General features: G+C 41.6%; 1 protein-coding gene across 1 annotated transcript in view; it reads left to right on the forward strand.

The window, feature by feature from the left end:
• mettl15 (methyltransferase like 15) overlaps nucleotides 1–24207 on the forward strand; it is a 60590-nt gene that overhangs the window by 27756 nt on the left and 8627 nt on the right. The window contains 2 exon segments of the mRNA XM_041870197.2: nucleotides 16375–16511; nucleotides 22575–22766. Coding sequence (XP_041726131.2) covers nucleotides 16375–16511; nucleotides 22575–22766 — 329 coding nt within the window.

Below are 24207 nucleotides of genomic sequence, written 5' to 3' on the forward strand. Positions count from 1 at the left end.
AAAGTATAAACAACATACAACAATTTCAAAGATTTACTGAGTTACAGTTCATGGAAAAGAGCGTTGTGGGCCTGATCTGTTAAAGCCACAAAGTTAAGCATTGATCCACAGTAAACAGCCTTCGTAGTGAAACACCTTTGAACACTAGATGGGCCATTGAGCTTGACAATTTTCATCACTGCAACTTCAAAGTTTTTACTGAGTTACAGTTCATATAAGGAAATCAGTCAATTGAAATAAATTCATTAGGCCCTTATCTATGGATGTCACATGACTGGGAATACAGATATGCATCTGTTGCTCACAGAAAAGTAGGGGCGTGGATCAGAAAACCAGTCAGTATCTGGTGTGACCACCATTTGCCTCATGCAGTGCGACACATCTCCTTCGCATAGAGTTGATCAGGCTGTTGATTGTGGCCTGTGGAATGTTGTCCCACTCCTCTTCAATGGCTGTGCGAAGTTGCTGGATAATGGCGGGAACTGGAACACGATGTTGTACACGTTGATCCAGAGCATCCCAAACATGCTCAAAGGGTGACATGTCTGGTGAGTATTCAGGCCATGGAAGAATTGGGACATTTTCAGCTTCCCGGAATTGTGTACAGATCCTTGCGACATGGGGCCGTGCATTATCATGCTGAATGAATGGCACGACAATGGGCCTCAGGATCTTGTCACGGTATCTCTGTGCATTCAAATTGCCATCAATAAAATGCAATTGTGTTCGTTGTCCGTAGCTTATGCCTGCCTGTACCATAACCCCACCACTACCATGGGGCACTCTGTTCACAACGTTGACATCAGCAAACCGCTCACCCACACTATGCCAAACACGTGGGCTGCGGTTGTGAGGCCGGTTGGAGAGACTGCCAATTTCTCTGAAACGACGATGGATGCAGCTTATGGTAGAGCAATGAACATTAAATTATCTGGCAACAGCTCTGGTAGACATTCCTGCAGTCAGCATGCCAATTGCACGCTCCCTCAAAACTTGAGACACCTGTGGATTGTGTTGTGTGACAGCTGCAGACATTTTAGAGTAGCCATTTCTGTATGTCCCCAGCTCGGTGCAGCTTAGTGTCTTGATCATGCGATCAAATCCAGCCCATTATATGCCAAACCTGTCAGGTGGATGGATTGTCTTGGCAAAGGAGAAATGCTACTAACAGGGATGTTCTTTGTACGTATGGATCATCATAGGGATTATGCGCTCTGGAACATGGTACACAAGGCATTACATATTGCTTTATGTTTTTGTCGTGAGCTTCTTTTTCAAAACCGACCCGCATGCCTGACTGGAAAGGGAGAGTCGTGGCTCGAACAGATGATATGACACCCATGATCTAAGAAGGATCATTAGACTTGTTGCAAGGACAGTACTCCCTGCGTAGAGATTGTATCCTGGGCTTCGTGATGGTTTTATACTGGTCCTTTCTGGATCAAAATGGGGCTTAGATTGTGGGTGGGTCGGGCAGTGGGCTACATTTTTGCGGCCCTTGGCCATAGAGACAAAATGTTGCTGTTCTGAAGCCAATTTCCTGCAATTCGACACATTTTGCCATGAGGCAGGGAGAAAAAATTGCATTTTTAAAGTCCTACTCCAGTCTCCTTTTCAGCTCCTCTATCACCTGATTTACTTAACAAAAGGCACATCTCAATAGGTGGTCCAGGTATCCTCATGATATGACACAAGTGGAGGGGCTTTCCTGCAATTCTACACATTTTGGCATGGTTTATGCCTTGTTCTTATGCTATCTGAGTGACTCAAACATTATCAAAAAATCATGCCATGACAAAAAATACTCCTGATTGCATACAGTGATTGTTAGTTCTACGTAGTTTATATCTGGTTTTAGTCTATTTAGTTTACACTGAAAATGTTTTACCATCCCGAAAAAGTATATATAAAATAAAAGAAATGGACTGTTGAGTGCATTTGGTGCCCGAAGCTTGAAAGGTCCCATGTGTTCACATGCCTAATCAACAATGAGCAGTCATGGTGGTGATCTTCCCATCATACATCTAAAGCATGGATTAAAAATGTCATAGATTATCTGTTCATGCCCAGAGGCAGTCCTTGTTATCCTAGACTGGGCTAGGAGACATCATGAGGATTGGTGTCTAGACTGGAGTGGGTTGTGCTGTGATTACATGAGCAGGTTTACTAGCTTCAGGTTAGTACTGTATTAGAAGGCATTATAAAATAATATTAGTTGATGCTCATAGATGGATTCCTCCTTATCTAACTCTGATTCCAAAACTGGCACATAGCCTATCACATTCAACTTCATTCTTCAGTAGTCCACATCACCTAGGCATGACCAGTATTGTTGCTCCTATGGCCACAGCTCGAAAGATTTAGGAGGCTTTAGCTGAGCTGAGGTAGAGTTGATAAGATTAGATCCTCTGCTTGCCCCAATAGAAGACTAGTTTGCCTTTTTTTTGTAAGATTCTATTTTTAAACAATCCAAAACATCCACTTACAAATGACAACATACAGACGCACACAAACATCCACAACATCACCCCTGCCCAGACCCACCTGTTCACACAACCATCTCCAGCGCCCGTATCACTCTCTGCCACATGGCCTCAAACTGCACCATTTTGTTTCTCTCCGTCGTCCACACACGTAACATTTTTAGATAATAAAGCATTTTACCTTTCCATTGTGTTAACGATGGCAGATTGGTTGATTTCCAGTTTTTAAGTATATTTTTTTTCAAGATGATTGACGAGAAAAGAATCGCCCAACCCATCAGGTATCTTACTGCACCCTCATATGCCATGTCTTGAAATATGCAGACAAACGGTTTAAAAGTACATTTACATTGTAATACTTCTGACAGCCAACTTTCTAACTCCGCCCATAACTTTTGGATTTAAGCAACAAGGCCCGAGGGGGTGTGGTATATGGCCAATATACCACGGCTAAGGGCTGTTCTTAATCACGACGCAACGCAGAGTGCCTTCATACAGCACTTAGCCGTGGTATATTGGCCATATACCACAAACCTCCGAGGTGCCTAATTGCTATTATAAACTGGTTACTAACGTAATTAGAGCAGTAAAAATAAATGTTTTGTCATACCCGTGGTACACGGTTTGATATACCACGGCTGTCAGCCAATCAGCATTCAGGGCTCGAAACACACAGTTTATAATGTTAGGTTTACACATAAGACATGACTCTGCTGTTGTGCTGTAGAATTTGTGAATTTTGTCTCTTGTGTAATAACTAGTTTGCCTTTCAGTAGCATATGCTTACCCTTTTGGTTTTGAGAAACGTTTGGTTTATTCGGATCCACATTAGCTTTTGCCGAAGCAGCAACTATTCTTCCTGGGGTCCACACAAAAACAAAACATGACAAGTAACAAAACACTGATACACTGATAGACAAGAATAGTCACACAAATGTTAAATACAACAATATACAAACAATACAACTACAGAATGTGTGTGTGTGATAGTGTCTGTGTGTGTCATTTCACAGTCCTTATTGTGCCATGAGATGTTGTCTTATAAAGAATGTTGGTTAAGGGGTAGCAGACTTTGCAGTTTGTAATTTTGTTGTTTTTATTTTTTTGTATTGTATTGAACAGGCGAGTTCATTATGCGCGTGACTCATCCCACTAGCCCACACCTCCTCCCCATCTGTTGCTGTGCTTTAGATGGGAGAGGGAAACGCCATTGATCACCTCTTCTCTCACACATGCACGCACACACCCCACCTCCGACGTCACTATCGATCGGCATGTTTAATGTTTTTGTGGGGAAGGGAAGACATTTCCCATTGTCATTTTCAATGCTGTTGGTCACCAAAAAGCCCTTTTTGTTGTTGCAATGTGACAAAAGGCAGAAGTCAAAGCCACAGACAACTTGACTGCAATGTTTTCCTTTCTTAAAAAATGCAATGGTTAGGGAGCATCCGCTGTTGACAGTTGAGACACACTGAGAACAATTTCCCTTCCAACCCAAAATAAATAGATATATGGTTGTAAAGGCACAGGAATAAAATAATATATTGAAAGTATAGTACGGCTAAACTTTGGGTTTACTGAACACTTATGGTTATGTACATGTGACCGACTGAGTTCGAACCCGGTTTCCTGCACACCACAAGACTGTGTTAGCTCACTGAGCTGAATCCAAGTCTTCAACTCTCAGGCAATGCACAAGCATGTCTTACCAAACCATCTTCATTAAACTTTACCCCCTTTGACGATCTTATTGCAAAGACCGATCTGAGACATGGCACCAATGTCAACGAATAGGTTAAAACCTGGCTGTCTTGCATGCCACAAGACTGTAAGCCCACTGAGCTAAAGCCTAGGCATTCACTCTGGGAGCTAACATAAGTCTTCAGGCAAAGTTACTCATCAGACAACCATCATGAACCAGCTCATACAGATGAACTGAATACGTTGGTAGGGATCTACACATTCCTGTTATCAAAACAAATTCTATTCAAAGGGATTTGTGGTCTAATCAAAAAATTAGATGCTTGCTGTTTTCTTTCTACCTTCATAATGTTTTTCAAGGCCATACCCCATTACATTGGGAGCATAACAATATGACCACAGCTGCTGTAATTGGATGCAAGTGTAATGTAGATAATTGTACTGTAGGCAGCTCTGTAATTGGGAATTTGTGCACTACATCAATAATTTTTACATAGCATTTTTTATAGTAGAAAAAGAAAATGAATGGAAAGGCAGTAAAATAACCTTTTGTCACAGTTTATGTGGACAGGTTGGCCCACACCTTCTGTTTGACAGTCACACAAAAAAGGCAAGCATGTCCTGACAGGGGAAAGCTCTGTCTCTGTGACAGGATCAAATAAAAAACATACCTAGTGACGTTTAAACCCCTGTTCAACCCCTGCCCCCCTGATCTTCCTTATTTACATTTGACATTTTAGTCATTTAGCAGATGCTCTTATCCAGAGCGACTTACAGTTAGTGAGTGTATACATTTTCATACTTAGGGCAATAGAGCGGATCATGTGTGAAACAGTTAGAGGAGACAAGACTAGAATTTGATGGTCGCTCACCCAGACTTTGCAGACAACTTTTAAGACACACAAGTTGGCAATTTGTTTCCTTTCCAAAATGTAGAGATGTATTTTTTGGAGGGTTTAAAACATTGACATGTATATACAGTGGGGAGAACAAGTATTTGATACACTGCACATTTTGCAGGTTTTCCTACTTACAAAGCATGTAGAGGTCTGTAATCTTTATCATAGGTACACTTCAACCGTGAGAGTCGGCATCTAAAACAAAAATCCAGAAAATCACATTGTATGATTTTTAAGTAATTAATTTGCATTTTATTGCATGACATAAGTATTTGATCACCTACCAACCAGTAAGAATTCCGGCTCTCACAGACCTGTTAGTTTTTCTTTAAGAAGTCCTCCTGTTCTCCACTCAATACCTGTATTAACTGCACCTGTTTGAACTCGTTACCTGTATAAAAGACACCTGTCCACACACTCAATAGGCAAGCAGCTTGGTGAGAAGACAACAACTGTTGGCGCAATTATTAGAAAATGGAAGAAGTTCAAGATGACGGTCAATCACTCTCGGTCTGGGGCTCCATGCAAGATCTCACCTCGTGGGGCATCAATGATCATGAGGAAGGTGAGGGATCAGCCCAGAACTACACGGCAGGACCTGGTCAATGACCTGAAGAGAGCTGGGACTACAGTCTCAAAGAAAACCATTAGTAACACACTACGCCGTCATGGATTAAAATCCTGCAGCGCACGCAAGGTCCCCCTGCTCAAGCCAGCGCATGTCCAGGCCCGTCTGAAGTTTGCCAATGACCATCTGGATGATCCAGAGGAGGAATGGGAGAAGGTCATGTGGTCTGATGAGACAAAAATAGAGCTTTTTGGTCTAAACTCCACTCGCCGTGTTTGGAGGAAGAAGAAGGATGAGTACAACCCCAAGAACACCATCCCAACTGTGAAGCATGGAGGTGGAAACATCATTCTTTGGGGATGCTTTTCTGTAAAGGGGACAGGACGACTGCACCGTATTGAGGGGAGGATGGATGGGGCCATGTATCGTGAGATCTTGGCCAACAACCTCCTTCCCTCAGTAAGAGCATTGAAGATGGGTCGTGGCTGGGTCTTCCAGCATGACAACGACCCGAAACACACAGCCAGGGCAACTAAGGAGTGGCTCCGTAGAAGCATCTCAAGGTCCTGGAGTGGCCTAGCCAGTCTTCAGACCTGAACCCAATAGAACATCTTTGGAGGGAGCTGAAAGTCCGTATTGCCCAGCGACAGCCCCCGAAACCTGAAAGGTCTGTATGGAGGAGTGGGCCAAAATCCCTGCTGCAGTGTGTGCAAACCTGGTCAAGACTTACAGGAAACGTATGATCTCTGTAATTGCAAACAAAGGTTTCTGTACCAAATATTAAGTTCTGCTTTTCTGATGTATCAAATAATTATGTCATGCAATAAAATGCAAATTATTACTTAAAAATCATACAATGTAATTTTCTGGATTTTTGTTTTAGATTCCGTCTCTCACAGTTGAAGTGTACCTATGATAAAAATTACAGACCTCTACATGCTTTGTAAGTAGGAAAACCTGCCAAATCGGCAGTGTATCAAATACTTGTTCTCCCCACTGTATATTTTTTTTATTTGTGGCTTGGAGTCCTGTTTATCCTTTTCCTGTTTTCTAAACCTCCTAACGTTCTGTGCATGTGCAAAAACCTTACGTAGAAAAAAACTGCTGCTATCGGCAACATCGTTCAATAGCCTACTCAACTGGACTTGGAGTTCATAGCTTTCAATACAAATTTGGTGACTCTCTTTGCTGTTACTGTCAAAATCACTGTCTCTGCAAAGAACTAGAAAAGGTAGCCAACATTTCCAGGAGTGTTCTTACTCAATTAGACCTACACTAGTTACACAACCATCTCTGCAGCAACATCGCTCCGGACTGCGCAGTTACGGTACATCGCTAAATAGCCAAGTTAAAATCCTCTACATCTAAAATCCTTACATCAAATTTGTATTTTTATGACAGTGCCGTGAAAAAGTATTTGTCCCCTTAATGATTTTTTCTATTTTTGCATATTTTTTATACTAAATTATCAGATCTTCAACCAAAACCTAATATTAGATAAAGGGAACCTGAGTTTACAAATATATTTTTAAAAATTATACTTATTTTATTTATTTAATTAACAAAGTTATGCAACACCCAATTCCCCTGTGTGAAAAAGTAATTGCCCCATTACCCTCAATAACTGGTTGTGCCACCTTTTAGCTGCAATGACTACAACCAAATGCTACCTGTATTTGTTGATCAGTCTCTCACGTCGCTGTGGAGGAATTTTGGCCCACTCTTTATTGCAGAACTGTTTTTATTCAGCGTGGGTTTTCAAGCATGAACTGCTAATATCAAGTCCTGCCACAACATCTCAATTGGGATTAGGTCTGGACTTTGACTAGGCCATTCCAAAACTTCAAATGTGTTGCTTTTTAGCCATTTTCATGTAGACTTGATTGTGTTTTGGATCATTGTCTTGCTGCATGATTCAGCTGCGCTTCAGCTCACAGACGGATAGCCTGACATTCTACTGTAGAATTCTCTGATGCAGAGCAGAATTCATGGTTCCTTCTATTAAGGCAAGTCGTCCTGGTCCTGAGGCACCCGAGCATCCCCAAACCATCTCACTATCACAACCATGCTTGACCGTTGGTATGAGGTTCTTACTGTGGAATGCAGTGTTTGGTTTTCACCGTGGGACCCATGTAGTCCAAAAAGTAATACTTTTGAATCATCTGTCCAAAGAACATACTTCCAAGTCTTGATGATCATCCAGGTGTTTGCAGGTGCCTTTTGGCAAACTTGAGTCAACTTTTTGGACGAGCTGGGTCCCATCATGTCTAGTGAAAACCAAACACTGCATTCCACAGTAAGAACCTCATACCAATGGTCAAGCATGGTTGTGGTAGTGTGATGGTTTGGGTAAGCTTTGCTGCCTCAGGACCTGGACGACTTGCCTTAATAGAAGGAACCATGAATTCTGCTCTGTATCAGAGAATTCTACAGGAGAATATCTGGCAATCCGTAGGTAAGCTGAAGCGCAGCTGGGTCATGCAGCAAGACAATGATCCAAAACACACAATCAAGTCTATATGAAAATGTCTAATAAGCAACACATTTGAAGTTTTGGAATGGCCTAGTCAAAGTCCAGACCTAATCCCAATTTAGATGTTGTGGCAGGACTTGAAAATGAGCAGTTCATGCTTGAAAACCACAAATGTCGCTCAGTTCTGCATGCAAGAGTGGGCCAAAATTCCTCCACAGCGATGTGAGAGACTTACCAACAACTACAGGAAGAATTTGGTTGCAGTCATTGCAGCTAAAGGTGGCACAACAAGTTATTGAGTGTAAGAGGGCAATTACTTTTTCACAAAGGGGAATTGGGTGTTGCAAAACTTTGCTAATTAAATAAATAAAATAAGTATATATTTTTTAATTTGTAAACTCAGGTTCCCTTTATCTAATATTAGGTTTTGGTTGAAGATCTGATAACATTCCGTTTCAAAAATAGAGAAAATAGAGAAAATCAGAAAGGGGGCAAATACTTTTTCACGGCACTGTTTGTGGTAGTTGTTTACAAGAGAGCTTTATCAATTGTTCTATGTTCTAAAATTAGCTTGAAAACGAAACAAATAAGCATTTGGCTGATGATGTAGGTTACCGGTAGACTGGTTCCAACCTGGAAGTAAGTGTATATTGGTTCGCCGCCATTCATTTTCTGCCGGTCGACGTTCCAATGCTATGGCGCATTTTGCGTAAGGTTTTTGCGTAGCACATTCTTTAAATCAGTCGTTTAGAAAATGGAAAAGGATGCCAAGCTTAGGCCTTAAAACCTGTTCAGGACTAATTCTTGTACCTGTATTGCTATGCCCAAATATTTTTTTTCTTCAGTGCTGTATCATGAATAAGGTCAAAGGTAAATGGCGTTGTTTCGCCCTACACGAAAGCAATAAAGCACTGCCTCGCGTGCCTTATTGCTTTTATAAAACATTTACCAACATATTAAAACAACAATAAAATACACATTTTCATAAAAAATATATAAATAAAGTAAATTCTTCCACCAGAGGAAATAGTCCTGACAGAAGTCTGGTCGTTAGTTATTTTCGTCCTGTTGCTACAGATGCGCTCCAGTCGTTAATGATTTTTGTATATTTACTATGTAAAAGGACTGGTCATCCGTTCTAACAAAAATGGTTGCTATGCAGGCTGACTAACGTTCCTGACCATTTCTAGCTAGCTAGCCAACTTCAGCTAACTCAGTCATCAACCATTGCTCCTGGAATGATAGTACACTAGCTGCATTTTCATTTGTTTTAGCTTCTTTTCTATTGGCATTTACTTGGATATATCCATAATAATGACGTTGATGCGTGATATCGCCTGGCTGGACACCAGTCCGCACTTTATGTAGGCTCCAGGGGAGTTTGCATTTCAAAAGTGAAACAAATCTTCAGAGGCCGGACAGGCAGACTGCCAGGCTTATATTAACCCCTGCTATACCAAACTAAATGCTAGGCTGGAAGCAAGGGGAAATAATGTGCAATTGGAAAAAATAAATACAATAGGTGATTTGGACAGCAATGTGAACATGATGAAATTCTTATGGAGGCACAGTGTTATTTCAGATCGAACTGTTAGCAGGCATAGTGGTTTCCACTAGATTATATAGCCACAAAGTCAAAATTGTCTAAATCAAACATTTTGCTTTTTTTGTCTTAATTTAAGGTTAGGGTTACGCTAACCCAACATAGCAAGCGTAAAAGAAACACCTGAAACTAGATCCCCTACATACTGGTTTTGACGAGAAGGAAAAAAAACTGTCAGGGGAGGTTCTCTTCTACACTGTTCAACCAATCCAGTAAATGTGGAGGAGGAGTTAAGATGGAGTGTCACCTTGTTAACGTCCAAAAGCAGAAGTCTTGTCACAGGCTCTCTCTATCCTTTCCATTTCCCCTGAAAACTGGAACATCCGGTTGTTGGGGACTCGGCAGAGGTAAGGGTTAGGCATAAGGTTAGCACTGTGGTTAGGGTTACGTTTCAAATAACATTTTTAAGAAGATAAATTGTAGAAATTGGTGTGGTTTAGCAATAATTATAACTTTGTGGCTGTAGGTCGTAATCAATAAAACGTCACATTAAGGTGCAGAGCGTTCGACTTTCCTGCTGGGGGGGCCAAGGAAACCTGCAGCTCGTCTAAAACAATTGACAACTGCGTGCTATTTTGTTAAATAAATGTTAACTATTTGTTTGTAATATCATCCATCACCTCTTGAAGAGCATAGTCAGAACTACACATTTCTGATTATTCCATGCAAAATAATTGGTACACATTTAGCTCTATCATGAGAGTTATAGGCCTACAGCAAGTAACTGAATGCTTTTCATGATCAGTAAACATAAATTGGTCATTTCAGATAAGTGAGGGTAGCCACACGATATCTCTCAATATTGGCCACCATTAATAGGATATTTGAATGATATAAAAGTTAACCATGCCTGACAAGTATACAGTGAAGGAAAAAATATTTGATCCCCTGCTGATTTTGTACGTTTGCCCACTGACAAAGAAATTATCAGTCTATAATTTTTATGTTAGTTTTATTTGAACAGTGAGAGACAGAATAACAAAACAAAAATCCAGAAAAACGCATGTCAAAAATGTTATAAATTGATTTGCATTTTAATGAGGGAAATAAGTATTTGAGCTATCTAGCTACATGACAAATGGATCTGGCTACCCTCACGTACAGTGGGGAAAAAAGTATTTAGTCAGCCACCAATTGTGCAAGTTCTCCCACTTAAAAAGATGAGAGAGGCCTGTAATTTTCATCATAGGTACACGTCAACTATGACAGACAAAATGAGAAAAAAATATCCAGAAAATCACATTGTAGGATTTTTAATGAATTTATTTGCAAATTATGGTGGAAAATAAGTATTTGGTCAATAACAAAAGTTTCTCAATACTTTGTTATATACCCTTTGTTGGCAATGACACAGGTCAAACGTTTTCTGTAAGTCTTCACAAGGTTTTCACACACTGTTGCTGGTATTTTGGCCCATTCCTCCATGCAGATCTCCTCTAGAGCAGTGATGTTTTGGGGCTGTCGCTGGGCAACACGGACTTTCAACTCCCTCCAAAGATTGTCTATGGGGTTGAGATCTGGAGACTGGCTAGGCCACTCCAGGACCTTGAAATGCTGATTCACTCAAAATCTCAAAGTCTCCGATACATGGCCCCATTCATTCTTTCCTTTACACGGATCAGTCGTCCTGGTCCCTTTGCAGAAAAACAGCCCCAAAGCATGATGTTTCCACCCCCATGCTTCACAGTAGGTATGGTGTTCTTTGAATGCAACTCAGCATTCTTTGTCCTCCGAACATAACGAGTTGAGTTTTTACCAAAAAGTTATATTTTGGTTTCATCTGACCATATGACATTCTCCCAATCCTCTTCTGGATCATCCAAATGCACTCTAGCAAACTTCAGACGGGCCTGGACATGTACTGGCTTAAGCAGGGGGACACGTCTGGCACTGCAGGATTTGAGTCCCTGGCGGCGTAGTGTGTTACTGATGGTAGGCTTTGTTACTTTGGTCCCAGCTCTCTGCAGGTCATTCACTAGGTCCCCCCGTGTGGTTTGGGATTTTTGCTCACCGTTCTTGTGATCATTTTGACCCCACGGGGTGAGATCTTGCGTGGAGCCCCAGATCGAGGGAGATTATCAGTGGTCTTGTATGTCTTCCATTTCCTAATAATTGCTCCCACAGTTGATTTCTTCAAACCAAGCTGCTTACCTATTGTAGATTCAGTCTTCCCAGCCTGGTGCAGGTCTACAATTTTGTTTCTGGTGTCCTTTGACAGCTCTTTGGTCTTGGCCATAGTGGAGTTTGGAGTGTGACTGTTTGAGGTTGTGGACAGGTGTCTTTTTATACTGATAACAAGTTCAAACAGGTGCCATTAATACAGGTAATGAGTGGAGGACAGAGGAGCCTCTTAAAGAAGAAGTTACAGGTCTGTGAGAGCCAGAAATCTTGCTTGTTTGTAGGTGACCAAATACTTATTTTCCACCATAATTTGCAAATAAATTCATTAAAAAACAATAGAGGAATTCTCAATTTGTCTGTCATAGTTGAGTTTTTAAGTGGGAGAACTTGCACAATTGGTGGCTGACTAAATACTTTTTTCCCCCACTGTATCTGAAAATACATTATCAATTGATGTTTACTGATTGCTTTATTTTATTTATTTATTCACTTTTATTTAATCAGGGGACCCCAATTTGAGACCAGGGTCTCATTTTCAATGGTGGCCTGAGACCCCAAAGCAAAAGGGCATTTTGATAAATGGTGTCGCCATAGTCCATAACTGGATGGAAAGTGATTGTACAATCAGCTTCCTGCTGTTTAGAGCGAGGCAAGATCTATTTCTAAAAAAGAAACCCACTTTAAATCTTAGCTTTATAACTAGCTCTTCCGTATGTTTTTTTAAGAGTAAAATCTTTATCAATCCAAACGCCCAGATATTTATAGGCTGGAACCCACTCGATGAGAGAACCATCCAATGAGTAAATATGTAGTCCATCTGTGACATTCTTGCCTGAATTATAGAACAACATATATTTAGTTTTGCCCGCATTAAGTACAAGTTTTAAATCAACAAGGGCTTTCTGTAATGTTACAAAATCACATTGCAGCTCTAACATAGCTTGGTCAACAGTTGGTGCAATGGCATACATAACAGTATCATCTGCATACAGATGAATATTACAGGATTTAATAGACCAATGTTATTTATATAAATAGTAAAGAGGACATTTTACGATTTCATATGCTTTGAACAACCTATTCAACAACCTGTTCATGAAAAATGGGTGAATATGGCCTGAATAAGAAATACAATCTAAATATATATACTATCAACTTTACAAATGACATCCAATAAGATTTCAGCTGCCTTATTACTGTAATAATTCATATAACTAATGGGTTGGGAAAAGTATCCTTATTTCTTGCAGCACTGCCTTGATTCATTCTTTCCTCCCCTCCTGTACACCGCACAGAGTTGGTTAGTGACTCTACGAATTTGTTACGATCTCAGCTTTTGTCTCCTATTTTCTCCACATTTTGTCCTGCTGTAATGAATTACGAATTATGGCTCTCTACAAATTGTTCATTTTTTAAAATATAATTTGTTATAAAACCATTTGTGTTTGTCATAGAACAGCTAGTTGCTATCTATGTGGAAGGTTCTTAGCTTTCCAACGCTGTGTTGCATATGAGGGTGCGACGTATCCTTCCACCAAAAATGTACGGTCAGTCTGACCAGCGAATGAAAGTTTAGGCGGGACTTCCCAGCCTCCAATGGATGTGGATATGTAACCCGATACCCCAGAGTCTTCAATTCAAGCTGGGAACCGTAGCTGTTAGCCAAAACAGTTGGGAAGTGAATAGACTCTACATAGAATAGACTAAATAGCCTTGGTTTCTCAAATGACTGCCTCTCCTGTTTCACCAACTCCTTTTCAGATAGAGTTCAATGTGTCAAATCGGAGGGCCTGTTGTCTGGACCTCTGGCAGTCTCTATGGGGGTGCCACAGGGTTCAATTCTCAGGCCGACTCTATTCTCTGTGTATATCAATGATGTCGCTCTTGCTGCTGGTGACTCTCAGATCCACCTCTACACAGACGACACCATTTTGTATACATCTGGCCCTTCATTGGACACTGTGTTAACAAACCTCCAAACGAGCTTCAATGCCATACAACACTCCTTCCGTGGCCTCCAACTGCTCTTAAACGCAAGTAAAACTAAATGCATGCTCTTCAATCGAATGCTGCTAGCACCCGCCCGCCCGACTAGAATCACTACTCTCGGCGGGTCTGACTTAGAATATGTGGACAACTACAAATACCTAGGTGTCTGGTTAGACCGTAAACTCTCCTTTCAGACTCACATTAAGCATCTCCAATCCAAAGTTAAATCTAGAATCGGCTTCCTATTTCGCAACAAAGCCTCCTTCACTCATGCTGCTAAACATGCCCTCGTAAAACTGACTATCCTACCGATCCTTGACTTCGGCGATGTCATTTACAAAATAGCTTCCAGCACTCTACTCAGCAAATTGGATGTAGTCTATCACAGTGCCATCCGTTTTGTCACCAAAGCCCCATATACTACCCACCATTGTGACCTGTACGCTCTCGTTGGCTGGCCCTCACTACATATTCGTCGCCAAACCCACTGGCTCCAGGTCATCTATAAATCACTTCTAGGCAAATCCCCGCCTTATCTTAGATCACTGGTCACCATAGCAACACCCACCATAGTATGCGTTCCAGCAGGTATATCTCACTGGTCATCCCCAAAGCCAACACCTCCTTTGGCCGCCATTCCTTCCAGTTCTCTGCTGCAAATGACTGGAACGAACTGCAAAAATCTCTGAAGCTGGAGACACTTATCTCCCTCACTAACTTTAAGCATCAGTTGTCAGAGCAGCTTACCGATCACTGCACCTGTACACAGCCCATCTGTAATTAGCCTACCCAACTACCTCATCCCCATATTGTTATTTAAATTGTTATTTATTTTGCTCATTTGCACCCCAGTATCTCTATTTGCACATCATCTTCTGCACATCTATCACTCCAGTGTTAATACTAAATTGTAATTATTTTGCACTATGGCCTATTTATTGCCTTACCTCCATAACTTACTACCGTACATTTGCACACACTGTATATAGATTTTTTATTGTGTTATTGACTGTACGTTGTGTTTATTCCATATGTAACTCTGTGTTGTTGTTTTTATCGCACTGCTTTGCTTTATCTTGGCCAGGTCGCAGTTGTAAATGAGAACTTGTTCTCAACTGGCTTACCTGGATAAATTAAGCTGAAATAAATAAATAAATAAATTACAAATATATAAAAAACAGACTGATCTATAAGCGAATTACCTTGATAAAACAAGTTATCTCTTAACTGGTTCATGCTCATTGTGTTTTGTTCACTGGAAGAGAACAACTCTGTAGGTATTTTAAAAAGATGTCTGGATGACTCAATTATTTTACAAACCACTGAGAAGTAAAAGAGAGAAACAGCTAGGTAGTGATTTTCTCAGAAAATAATCAATGGGTAATTTCTACAAAACTAGGTAGTGATTTTCTCAGAAAATAATCATTGGGTAATTTCTACAAAACTAGGTAGTGATTTTCTCAGAAATAATCATTGGGTAATTTCTACAAAACTAGGTAGTGATTTTCTCAGACAATAATCAATGGGTAATTTCTACAGGCACAAATACTTTTGACAAATGTCATAATTTTTATTTACTCTGATTTGTTGAACAATTTTACCATTTGTTGAGTTAAATGCTCATGCACAGACAGCCATTTCCCCCAACATCCCCATCCCCATCCCCAGTGATGATGCAGAGAGTGATAAAGTATGTGCAAGGGCTGAGCTTATAACTCCAGAAGGAGATTGGCAGTAAAACTAATTGTAAATATTTATACAAGGTACTATTGGGGATAAGTCTTTATTGTTCAGTGGCATTTGTATTTATCAGGACACATATTGTGTGATGTGTGGGCGTAGCTTAGATCGTCCAGGGAATTGGGGTCTGGGGTGTAGCTTGGACTGCAGGCTGAGTTGAGAAAGATCTTTCAAGAGGGGCAAGGATGACTCACACATTGACTTTTGGGTGTCTATTTTTTATATTTTTATTTAACCTTTTATTTGTCTAGGCAAGTCAGTTAAGAACAAATTCTTATTTACAATGACAGCCTACCCCGGCCAAACCCAGACGACGCTGGGCCAATTGTGCGCCGCCCTATGGGACTCCTAATCATGGCCGGATTGTGATACAGCCTGGAATCGAACCAGGGTCTGTAGTGACGCCTCTAGCACTGAGATGCAGTGCTTAGACCGCTGCGCCACTCGGGAGCCCCTAGTCGAGCTGGTGTGTGTTTTATAAAAGAGACACAAACAGTACGGTTAAAAGGTTCATCAAATGTTCACAACTATGTTTAAGTGCATGATAGCTATTAATACAATGGCAATAATATATCATATAATTTCAATTATATCATTGGACATTTCATGATTATTTTGTATGTTATAGTGTAGTAGAGCATTAGGAATTGAGGTATACTTACTAATCATTCTCTGAACGATCACCTTAGAAATTAGCACTATGTATAGGCTAACTGATAGATGGTTGTCATTGTGAGGCCTCTGAAAGCACTGTCCTTGACATCAGCCTACCTATAGCCTATTGTCTGTGTCCATAGGTTTTTCTGGACATGACCTTTGGAGGTGGAGGTCACACCAAAGCCATCCTGAGGGCCTCTCCTGAGGTGACAGTGCTGGCCCTAGACCGAGACCCCACAGCATTCAGCTTAGCTCAACAGCTGGCCAAGGAACACAGGTGATTGCCTTTTTTATAATAATTACAGTGGTATGTATAATATGGGTACAAATTGTACTTAAAAGTCACATTTCACAGATTTGCAAGTCAAATGTAAATACATTTGTTTGCGAATGTAATCTGCATGTAGAAATGTCAATGAACATCATTGACATTTCTTCGGATTTTGGAAATGAGGCCCTTCTTTTTTCCCCAGAGTCAGATGAACTTATGGAGACCATTTTTATGTCTGCGTGCAGTTTGAAGGAAGTTGCTAAATCACATTAGCGCAAATTGTGCTAACGTTAGACGCAAAGACATAAAAATGGTATCCACGAGTTCATCTGACTTTGGGAAAGTAGATAAAGGACCTCATTGCCAAAATCCCAAAGGATCCCTTTAACACATCTTAATGTGCAATCACATAAAAGTAATTGTAAAATGTGTAGGCTACCTACAATGCAATTCATTACACTGTACCTGCTTACATTGATTAATGTATACATGCTTTAGAGACACTTATTTGAAGTGAGACTACAAAACAGAATAGACACTCTTGTAAAGTCTCATCCACAATAGCTCAACTGCCAAATGTGATTGGTATGTGCTTGCATTGTTAATGCTGTTATGTGGGTTATTTTCCCTCAAAGTTATACAGTCAACAATTTCTGGATCATAGTTTAGATTGAAGGTTAGCTAGATCACGATACAGCCTTTCACATACATCCCACCTCCCAACCCTCTCCACCTCCCTGCCAACCCTCAAACCCTGAAAAGAAACTCATCACTGAGTAACTGCTGCTAAAGCCCCTCGTTTCACAATCCATCCACATCCATTGTGTCAGGGAGACTTAAACCCAGTCCCCCCACGCTTAGCTGGTGGGCCTGGCGTCTCATTTGTCAGAACAGGGGCCCCCACGGCCCCAGTGTGAGGGAGATGCTGCCTCCCACTGAGGTTCCGTGAGTGGGAGGTAAAGAGAGAGGAGAGCCCAGCAAACTTAGAAGAGAGAGAGGAGGGAGACACCAGGACACTGTGTTTAATAATGAGGGAGAGAGGGAGTGTGTGCGAGAGTGAGCGAGAGCGCATGAGGGAGGATGAAAATGAGATGTTCCTAAGACCATGGCGTGGGTAGGAATCCTTTTACGTAGATTCTGGGGAAACCTCTCTCGGGGGGATTGTCTGCTACAGCAATGCGCCTATGAGAGGGGGATGAGACAGAAGAGAGAAAATCAGAGTACGGCATTCTGTCAGCAGCAATATACCCCGGCTATAAACCCTTCCACACCCACTCACGATGTGAGTTGAGAGAAGCCAGAGAAATCGAGCAATTAGCCAATATTATTGGAAGCCTGTATAAAAGACCCTTGCAGCCCACGCAATGCCTCCTCACAACAGGGCTGGAGAGCATTCTCTTCTCTCTCTCTCTATCCTCCCATCACTGATTTCACTTCTCTTTTGCCTTGCAGAAAGTACAGCCTTGATGCAAACTATTGAAGAGCGATGTAAATCTGCATTTATGTAATTGCTTAGATTACAGCCCAGAGGAAGGGATTTTCTAGCGTAGTAGTCGCCTGGACAACTTTCACATTGGGTGCAGTGGTCGGAGGGGTATCCTACGAAGGAAACTAGCTCTACTCAGGGTTTTCTAAAGCTAACCTGCTTCAATTTGCTTCAGATTTCAGCTCAGGCTTCATCCGTACTACTACGGTATGAAGCCTGCCGCTAACTCTTGCAGGCTTGTAACTGGTGTGCATGTCACACATGGCTAGTCGAACACCAAACTCTTCATTGAGACAATGCTGAAACATCAATCCATGGGCGAGTCAGTGCCACGTTTTCATTTGTGCCAAAATCAAAATGAAAGAAGGCCGGGACGATACCAGTATCGCAATATTTTTTCCAGGCCAAAAATGAAAACACGAAGCAGATCAAACTCTTTGGTCCTTTAAAAACCTGCTGTAAGTAAAATATTGTGTGCTTTAGCTTGAAAAATCTCTAAATGTAACTCTGAAGGACATCATAATGATGTTTGTTTCCAACATTAGGGCTGTGTTCCTAAAGAAGGTAAATCCGCTTTGTGTTTTGTTTCCTTGCCACTACACTAATGAGTATCGCGATACTGGTATTGTCCTGGCCCTAATGTTGAGACGCAATTCTCTATTCTGAGTGTGACAATATTGTGGAGATTCTATGCACTAGTCTATTACCAGAGATATCTTTGTTATTGCTATTACTTACATAAAGGGGGCTTTATGTGTGTGCAACTTTTAGGTAGAAAATGAACAAAAGCCACATCTGGGGAAAAAAAAAGAAAGTCAATTACTAGTGATTGGTGTCTGCATGTCATTGATTTGCAGGGGGTGATTAGCATTTAGCAAGAAACCTGATGTATCGTGTTTACTATAGACACCATTCCACTCTCCTAGGGCGACAATCCATAAGAAATCTGGTGAACAGGCCTGCCAGGGAGAAGAAAGAGGCAGCGACATTAGTTGTGGCACTCTACTGAGAATCTACGTAGCTCTTACTCTCTTTAGTCTTAGGCTTACATCTTAAACACATCATGCTACATTTCTGTCTTTTTAAATTTAGTTTAAACTTCTAGAGTTGAGGTTGCTTAAGTTCACATTCCAAACCAAACACAAGCATCTTTCGCCGGTGGTACTTTGTGTGTGTTCTTTTTTCATGTCCTGTAGATATTTTCATCACTGCTCCCCTGCTGAAAGCAATCAATCAGCATCTTGTCTTAGGCCTTAGTGACGCAGGTAGAGGAACTGAGCAGGTCAGCACTGGGGAATATTTCAGACTTGATTTGTGGAGACGCATGCACGCACGCACGCGCACACACACACACACACACACACACACACACACACACACACACACACACACACACACACACTTAGCACTCAACGGTGAGGACTCCTGGCACTTTTACCTCAAGATGGGGCATTGGGCAGGGGAATGGCATCTGAGGATGTGTGTTTTCAAGTGCTGCTGAAAATAGTGAATTTTTGTGGAATGTGTATAGTTCAGGTTACAGTCATGAAAACAGAGGACACAATCTTTACACAGTACATCCGAACTCTACATCTGTCTCATCCGCCAGAGGAAGCGCTTAAAAGATGAAACAAACCAACGAAGGAATATCTGTAGGAAAACTTTATCTGCTCTACTTCAAATCCAGAAAACAAGTGACAAGACGTTCATATGAAGAGGACTGCAGCAGCTCAAAGCTCCCTTCCTTTATCAAGGTCCTGCTCCAGGGCACCAATACTACCACCAATACTTACTTCCAGGATGGGCCTACAGTACACAGACAGGGGAAGGGCTCTCTTTTTAACATTTGTGGACAACTGGGGACATTTGCTGGAGCAAACTGAGTAGCAAAAATAGATGCAGGCTGAGCACTTGTGGAAAACCTTGCCAGAAATATGAAATTGGAACATGTTGATTTTGAAAGACGGAAGTTTCGCAGTTTTAATGGCCTATCTTCACACTTCCTGAAGACCCTAATGGAACTTAAATGGAAGCAGTTCCCAAAACCCCTTTTAATGTGATACGTGACATGGAAGTTGCAGTGACTACAGACAGTCAGTCTAACATCTCATCTGAAGAATGGTAGTCTTTGCAGGACAGTATCCCTAGTCACCACCCTGGGGCATTTGGGTCTACTTTGTCCAGAGGGAAGAGTGCCCCTACTGGCCCTAGTTTGACACATGCGCGTGAAGGAGAGTGGTTGTAACAATAACCAGTTCATATTTGTTTTTTTAAACAAGGTTGACCTGCCTGGAGCCCTCTTACCTCACTCAGCAGGGCAGGGCATCCTCCAGCATTACTTAAGGTCATTAAATCCACCATATGCCCCAATGTGGTCTTCTCTTCAATCATTTAACATGTTGTAGGTGGGCCAGGGGAGATGGCATTTAAAACAACAACAACCTTTTATTCAGTTATAAGTTAAGAATGATGTCAATGTTGTGGGTTGCACAACTAATTTATATATAGATCCGTTTTCTAAAGCAATTCTAAGCTTATACTTGGACCACACACACACTACTGAAACTGGTCCTGTTTAATAATATAACACCTTATATAAGGCATGTATATATCCAACCCTGTGTCTAAGCCACATAAAGAAGTTAATAATTAAAAAACGTTGTGTAACTGTTTAGCATATTCTTAAATCCTTCTGTGGCTGACAGAAACCGAGCATCGGAGCCTCCTCAGTGTGTAGGGGAAGGTGAGTTCAACCCGCATAGCTGAGGGTGTTGAGCTCCACAAGTGTTATGGCCATGTAGAAAAAAGTACCAGGAACTTAAATATAGTAACTGAAAATGGTAACTAATGATAAGGAAATTGCCAACTTGGCCAGTGTCTCATCTCTTGCAATTATCAATTAATGAAGTCCATAGATTAAAATCCCTTACTAAGAAAGCTCCATCATAATCTTTTGTAGTTCAACACATTTTTGCCATAACTACTATAAGAAGAGTTTGTTAGGGTCTTTCTCTCTTCATTACTTAATCCACCTCTTCTCCTAGCCTGCCTGCCTTATTGCTGAAGACAATGTAAGATTTGTGGAGGAGGCTAGAAGAGTTGACACGACACCATCTGTACCAAACCAAGTTTCTGATTAAACCTTACGATGCATTTAAACAAGTCAACTACCTGGATGAAATTAAATGTATCTCCACACACAGTATAGTTTACCATGGTAACCAAGTTTAATTGAATTAGTGGGATAACAAAGGTTTGTAAATGTTGCTTTTATGGCCATGAAACAATGTATGGATAATATGATATCCCTCCAATGGATATGATATCCCTTCAGTTTTCCTTACACTTTATTACAATTTATACCCAATGTAACTTTTTAGGGGTCTTCAGTCTCTGAAGGGAGTGAAATACATCAAGAGTCCTGATTTGACGAAAACAGTCTTAAACCAATGAGCTGCTGAAGCCATAAATTCTCAGCATATTGACATAAGGTCTTACTGTATACTGCATCGGTACACAGTAGGCATGGTTGCTCTGTCTGGGGGCACTGCTCTGTTGAGATGGGACCGGGAGGGGGTGGACGGGTCTGTGAGGCACGTGGGTGTGGAGAATGCCTCGCTATAGATTTTACAGCAATTAACGACTGCAGCGAAGAATGAAAAACTTCTAGAGCATGATAAGGAAAAGCCCTGGCCTGACAGCGCGGGCGAGATGCTCCCCTCAACCCTTGGCCTCTCAAGCGTCAGTGGGTGTATAAACACAAGGACCCCAAGGCCTGCTTGGTAACGCCCCTTGCTAAGCAGTTAGTGGGAGAGACCTTATCGAGATGGCCACTGCTATTATAGCTTTATTGCAGCAATGGGGGTCTTTTATTTCATTTTAATAAGATTCTATTGAGAGGAGACTAGAGGAGGTTAGATGCGGAGGAATCGCAATTGTCTGCGGTGCTGAGATGCGGAAGACGTTATAAGTCAGGTTGGTGTGGTGTCTAAGACCCCTCCTCTGCCTGTCCCTTTCTGTCTGCCAGTGTTGGGTGGCCCTGTTGGCCCCTCAGGCTGATTTATGGCTGCCCCTCTAGCTCACACCAGCCATCATCTCTGTGCTCACTGTCTGAAAAGGTCACATGAAAAATGCATGACTGTGATGGGAAGAACCCACCACCTGTGTGCGCGGCAGGAGGCTGTGTCTTGTACAGGGCTGTGTGTTGAGGCAGGAGGCTGTGTGTTGAGGCAGGAGGCTGTGTCTTGTACAGGAAGGATTTGCATGGGCATGAGGTTCAGAGGAGACGGGTGTTGAACAGCAAGGAAAGGGTGACTTTTTCTGTCAACCACTTTAGCTTAAAAGGTTACTTTTATAGTGCATTTTCTTCTCATTAGCATTCATAACAAACAGGAAGTGTCAACAGGAGTTCTTGTACAAATTATTGTACAGTATTTCTGACCTGTGTTGAATGTGTTTACATAATCTGTACCCATTTCTCCATGTCTCTTTCCTGACATTTAATTATCTGATTAAAGGTTTTCTCCCTCCCTCCCTCCCTCCCTCCCTCCCTCCCTCCCTCCCTCCCTCCCTCCCCCCCCCAGTGGCCAGGTGCACCCATTACTGGGGCGTTTCAGTGAGCTGGGAGCCCTGCTGTCTAGACTGAGGTTGCAGCCAGGTAGTGTGGATGCTGTTCTTCTGGATGCTGGCTGCTCCTCCATGCAGATGGACTGTCCCGAGAGAGGCTTCTCCCTCAGTAAGGATGGCCCTCTGGACATGAGGATGGATGCAGACAGGTGGGACCACGCATAATCACCGCTACACAGTCGCACAAAGCATTATTGTCATTTTATGTCCATCACTATGTATTATAGGGTAGCGTCAGTGAATAGTAATGATATAGGCCTATGTGTCAGGAGGATACATTGAACTACCGTCAGCCCAGGTTACTCTAACATAGTATTTGTGTTCCTCAACACACATACGGCATCTCCTTCCTACTGCATGCTGGGAAATGTTATAATCTGAATTGGCAATTTTATTTCCCTTCTTCTGTAACTGGCATGAGAGGAATGTCATTTGGGTCAACAATTTATTCCCATAGGTACAGTTGAAGTCGGAAGTTTACATACACTTAGGTTGGAGTCATTTAAAACTTGTTTTTCTACCACTCCACAAATGTCTTGTTAACAAACTATAGTTTTGGCAAGTCGGTTAGGACATCTACTTTGTGCATGACACAAGTAATTTTTCCAACAATTATTTACAGACATTATTTCACTTATAATTCACTGTATCACAATTCCAGTGGGTCAGAAGTTTACATACACTAAGTTGACGGCGCCTTTAAACAGCTTGGAAAATTCCAGAAAAATGATGTCATGGCTTTAGAAGCTTCTGATAGGCCAATTGACATCATTTGAGTCAATTGGAGGTGTACCTGTGGATGTATTTCAAGGCCTACCTTCAAACTCAGTGCCTCTTTGCTTGACATCATGGGAAAATCTAAATAAATCAGCCAAGACCTCAGAAAAAATGTGTAGACCTCCACAAGTCTGGTTCATCCTTGGGAGCAATTTCCAAATGCCTGAAGGTACCACGTTCATCTGTACAAACAATAGTACGCAAGTATAAACACCATGGGACCATGCAGCCGTCATACCGCTCAGGAAGGAGACGCGTTCTGTCTCCTAGAGATGAACGTACTTTGGTGCGAAAAGTGCAAATCAATCCCAGAACAACAGCAAAGGACCTTGTGAAGATGCTGGAGGAAACCGGTACAAAAGTATCTATATCCACAGTAAAACGAGTCCTATATCGACATAACCTGAAAGGCCACTCAGCAAGGAAGAAGCCACTGCTCCAAAACAGCCATAAAAAAGCCAGACTACGGTTTGCAACTGCACATGGGGACAAAGATCGTACTTTTTGGAGAAATGTCCTCTGGTCTGATGAAACAAAAATTTGGCCATAATGACCATTGTTATGTTTGGAGGAAAAAGGTGATGGCTTGCAAGCCTAAGAACACCATCCCAACCGTGAAGCACGGGGGTGGCAGCATCATGCTGTGGGGGTGCTTTGCTGCAGGAGGGTCTGGTGCACTTCACAAAATAGATGGCATCATGAGGAAGGACAATTATGTGGATATATTGAAGCAACATCTCAAGACATCATTCAGGAAGTTAAAGCTTGGTCACAAATGGGTCTTCCAAATGGACAGTGACCCCAAGCATACTT

Source organism: Coregonus clupeaformis, unplaced genomic scaffold (genome assembly GCF_020615455.1).
Source record: "Coregonus clupeaformis isolate EN_2021a unplaced genomic scaffold, ASM2061545v1 scaf0950, whole genome shotgun sequence".
Classification (NCBI taxonomy): domain Eukaryota; kingdom Metazoa; phylum Chordata; class Actinopteri; order Salmoniformes; family Salmonidae; genus Coregonus; species Coregonus clupeaformis.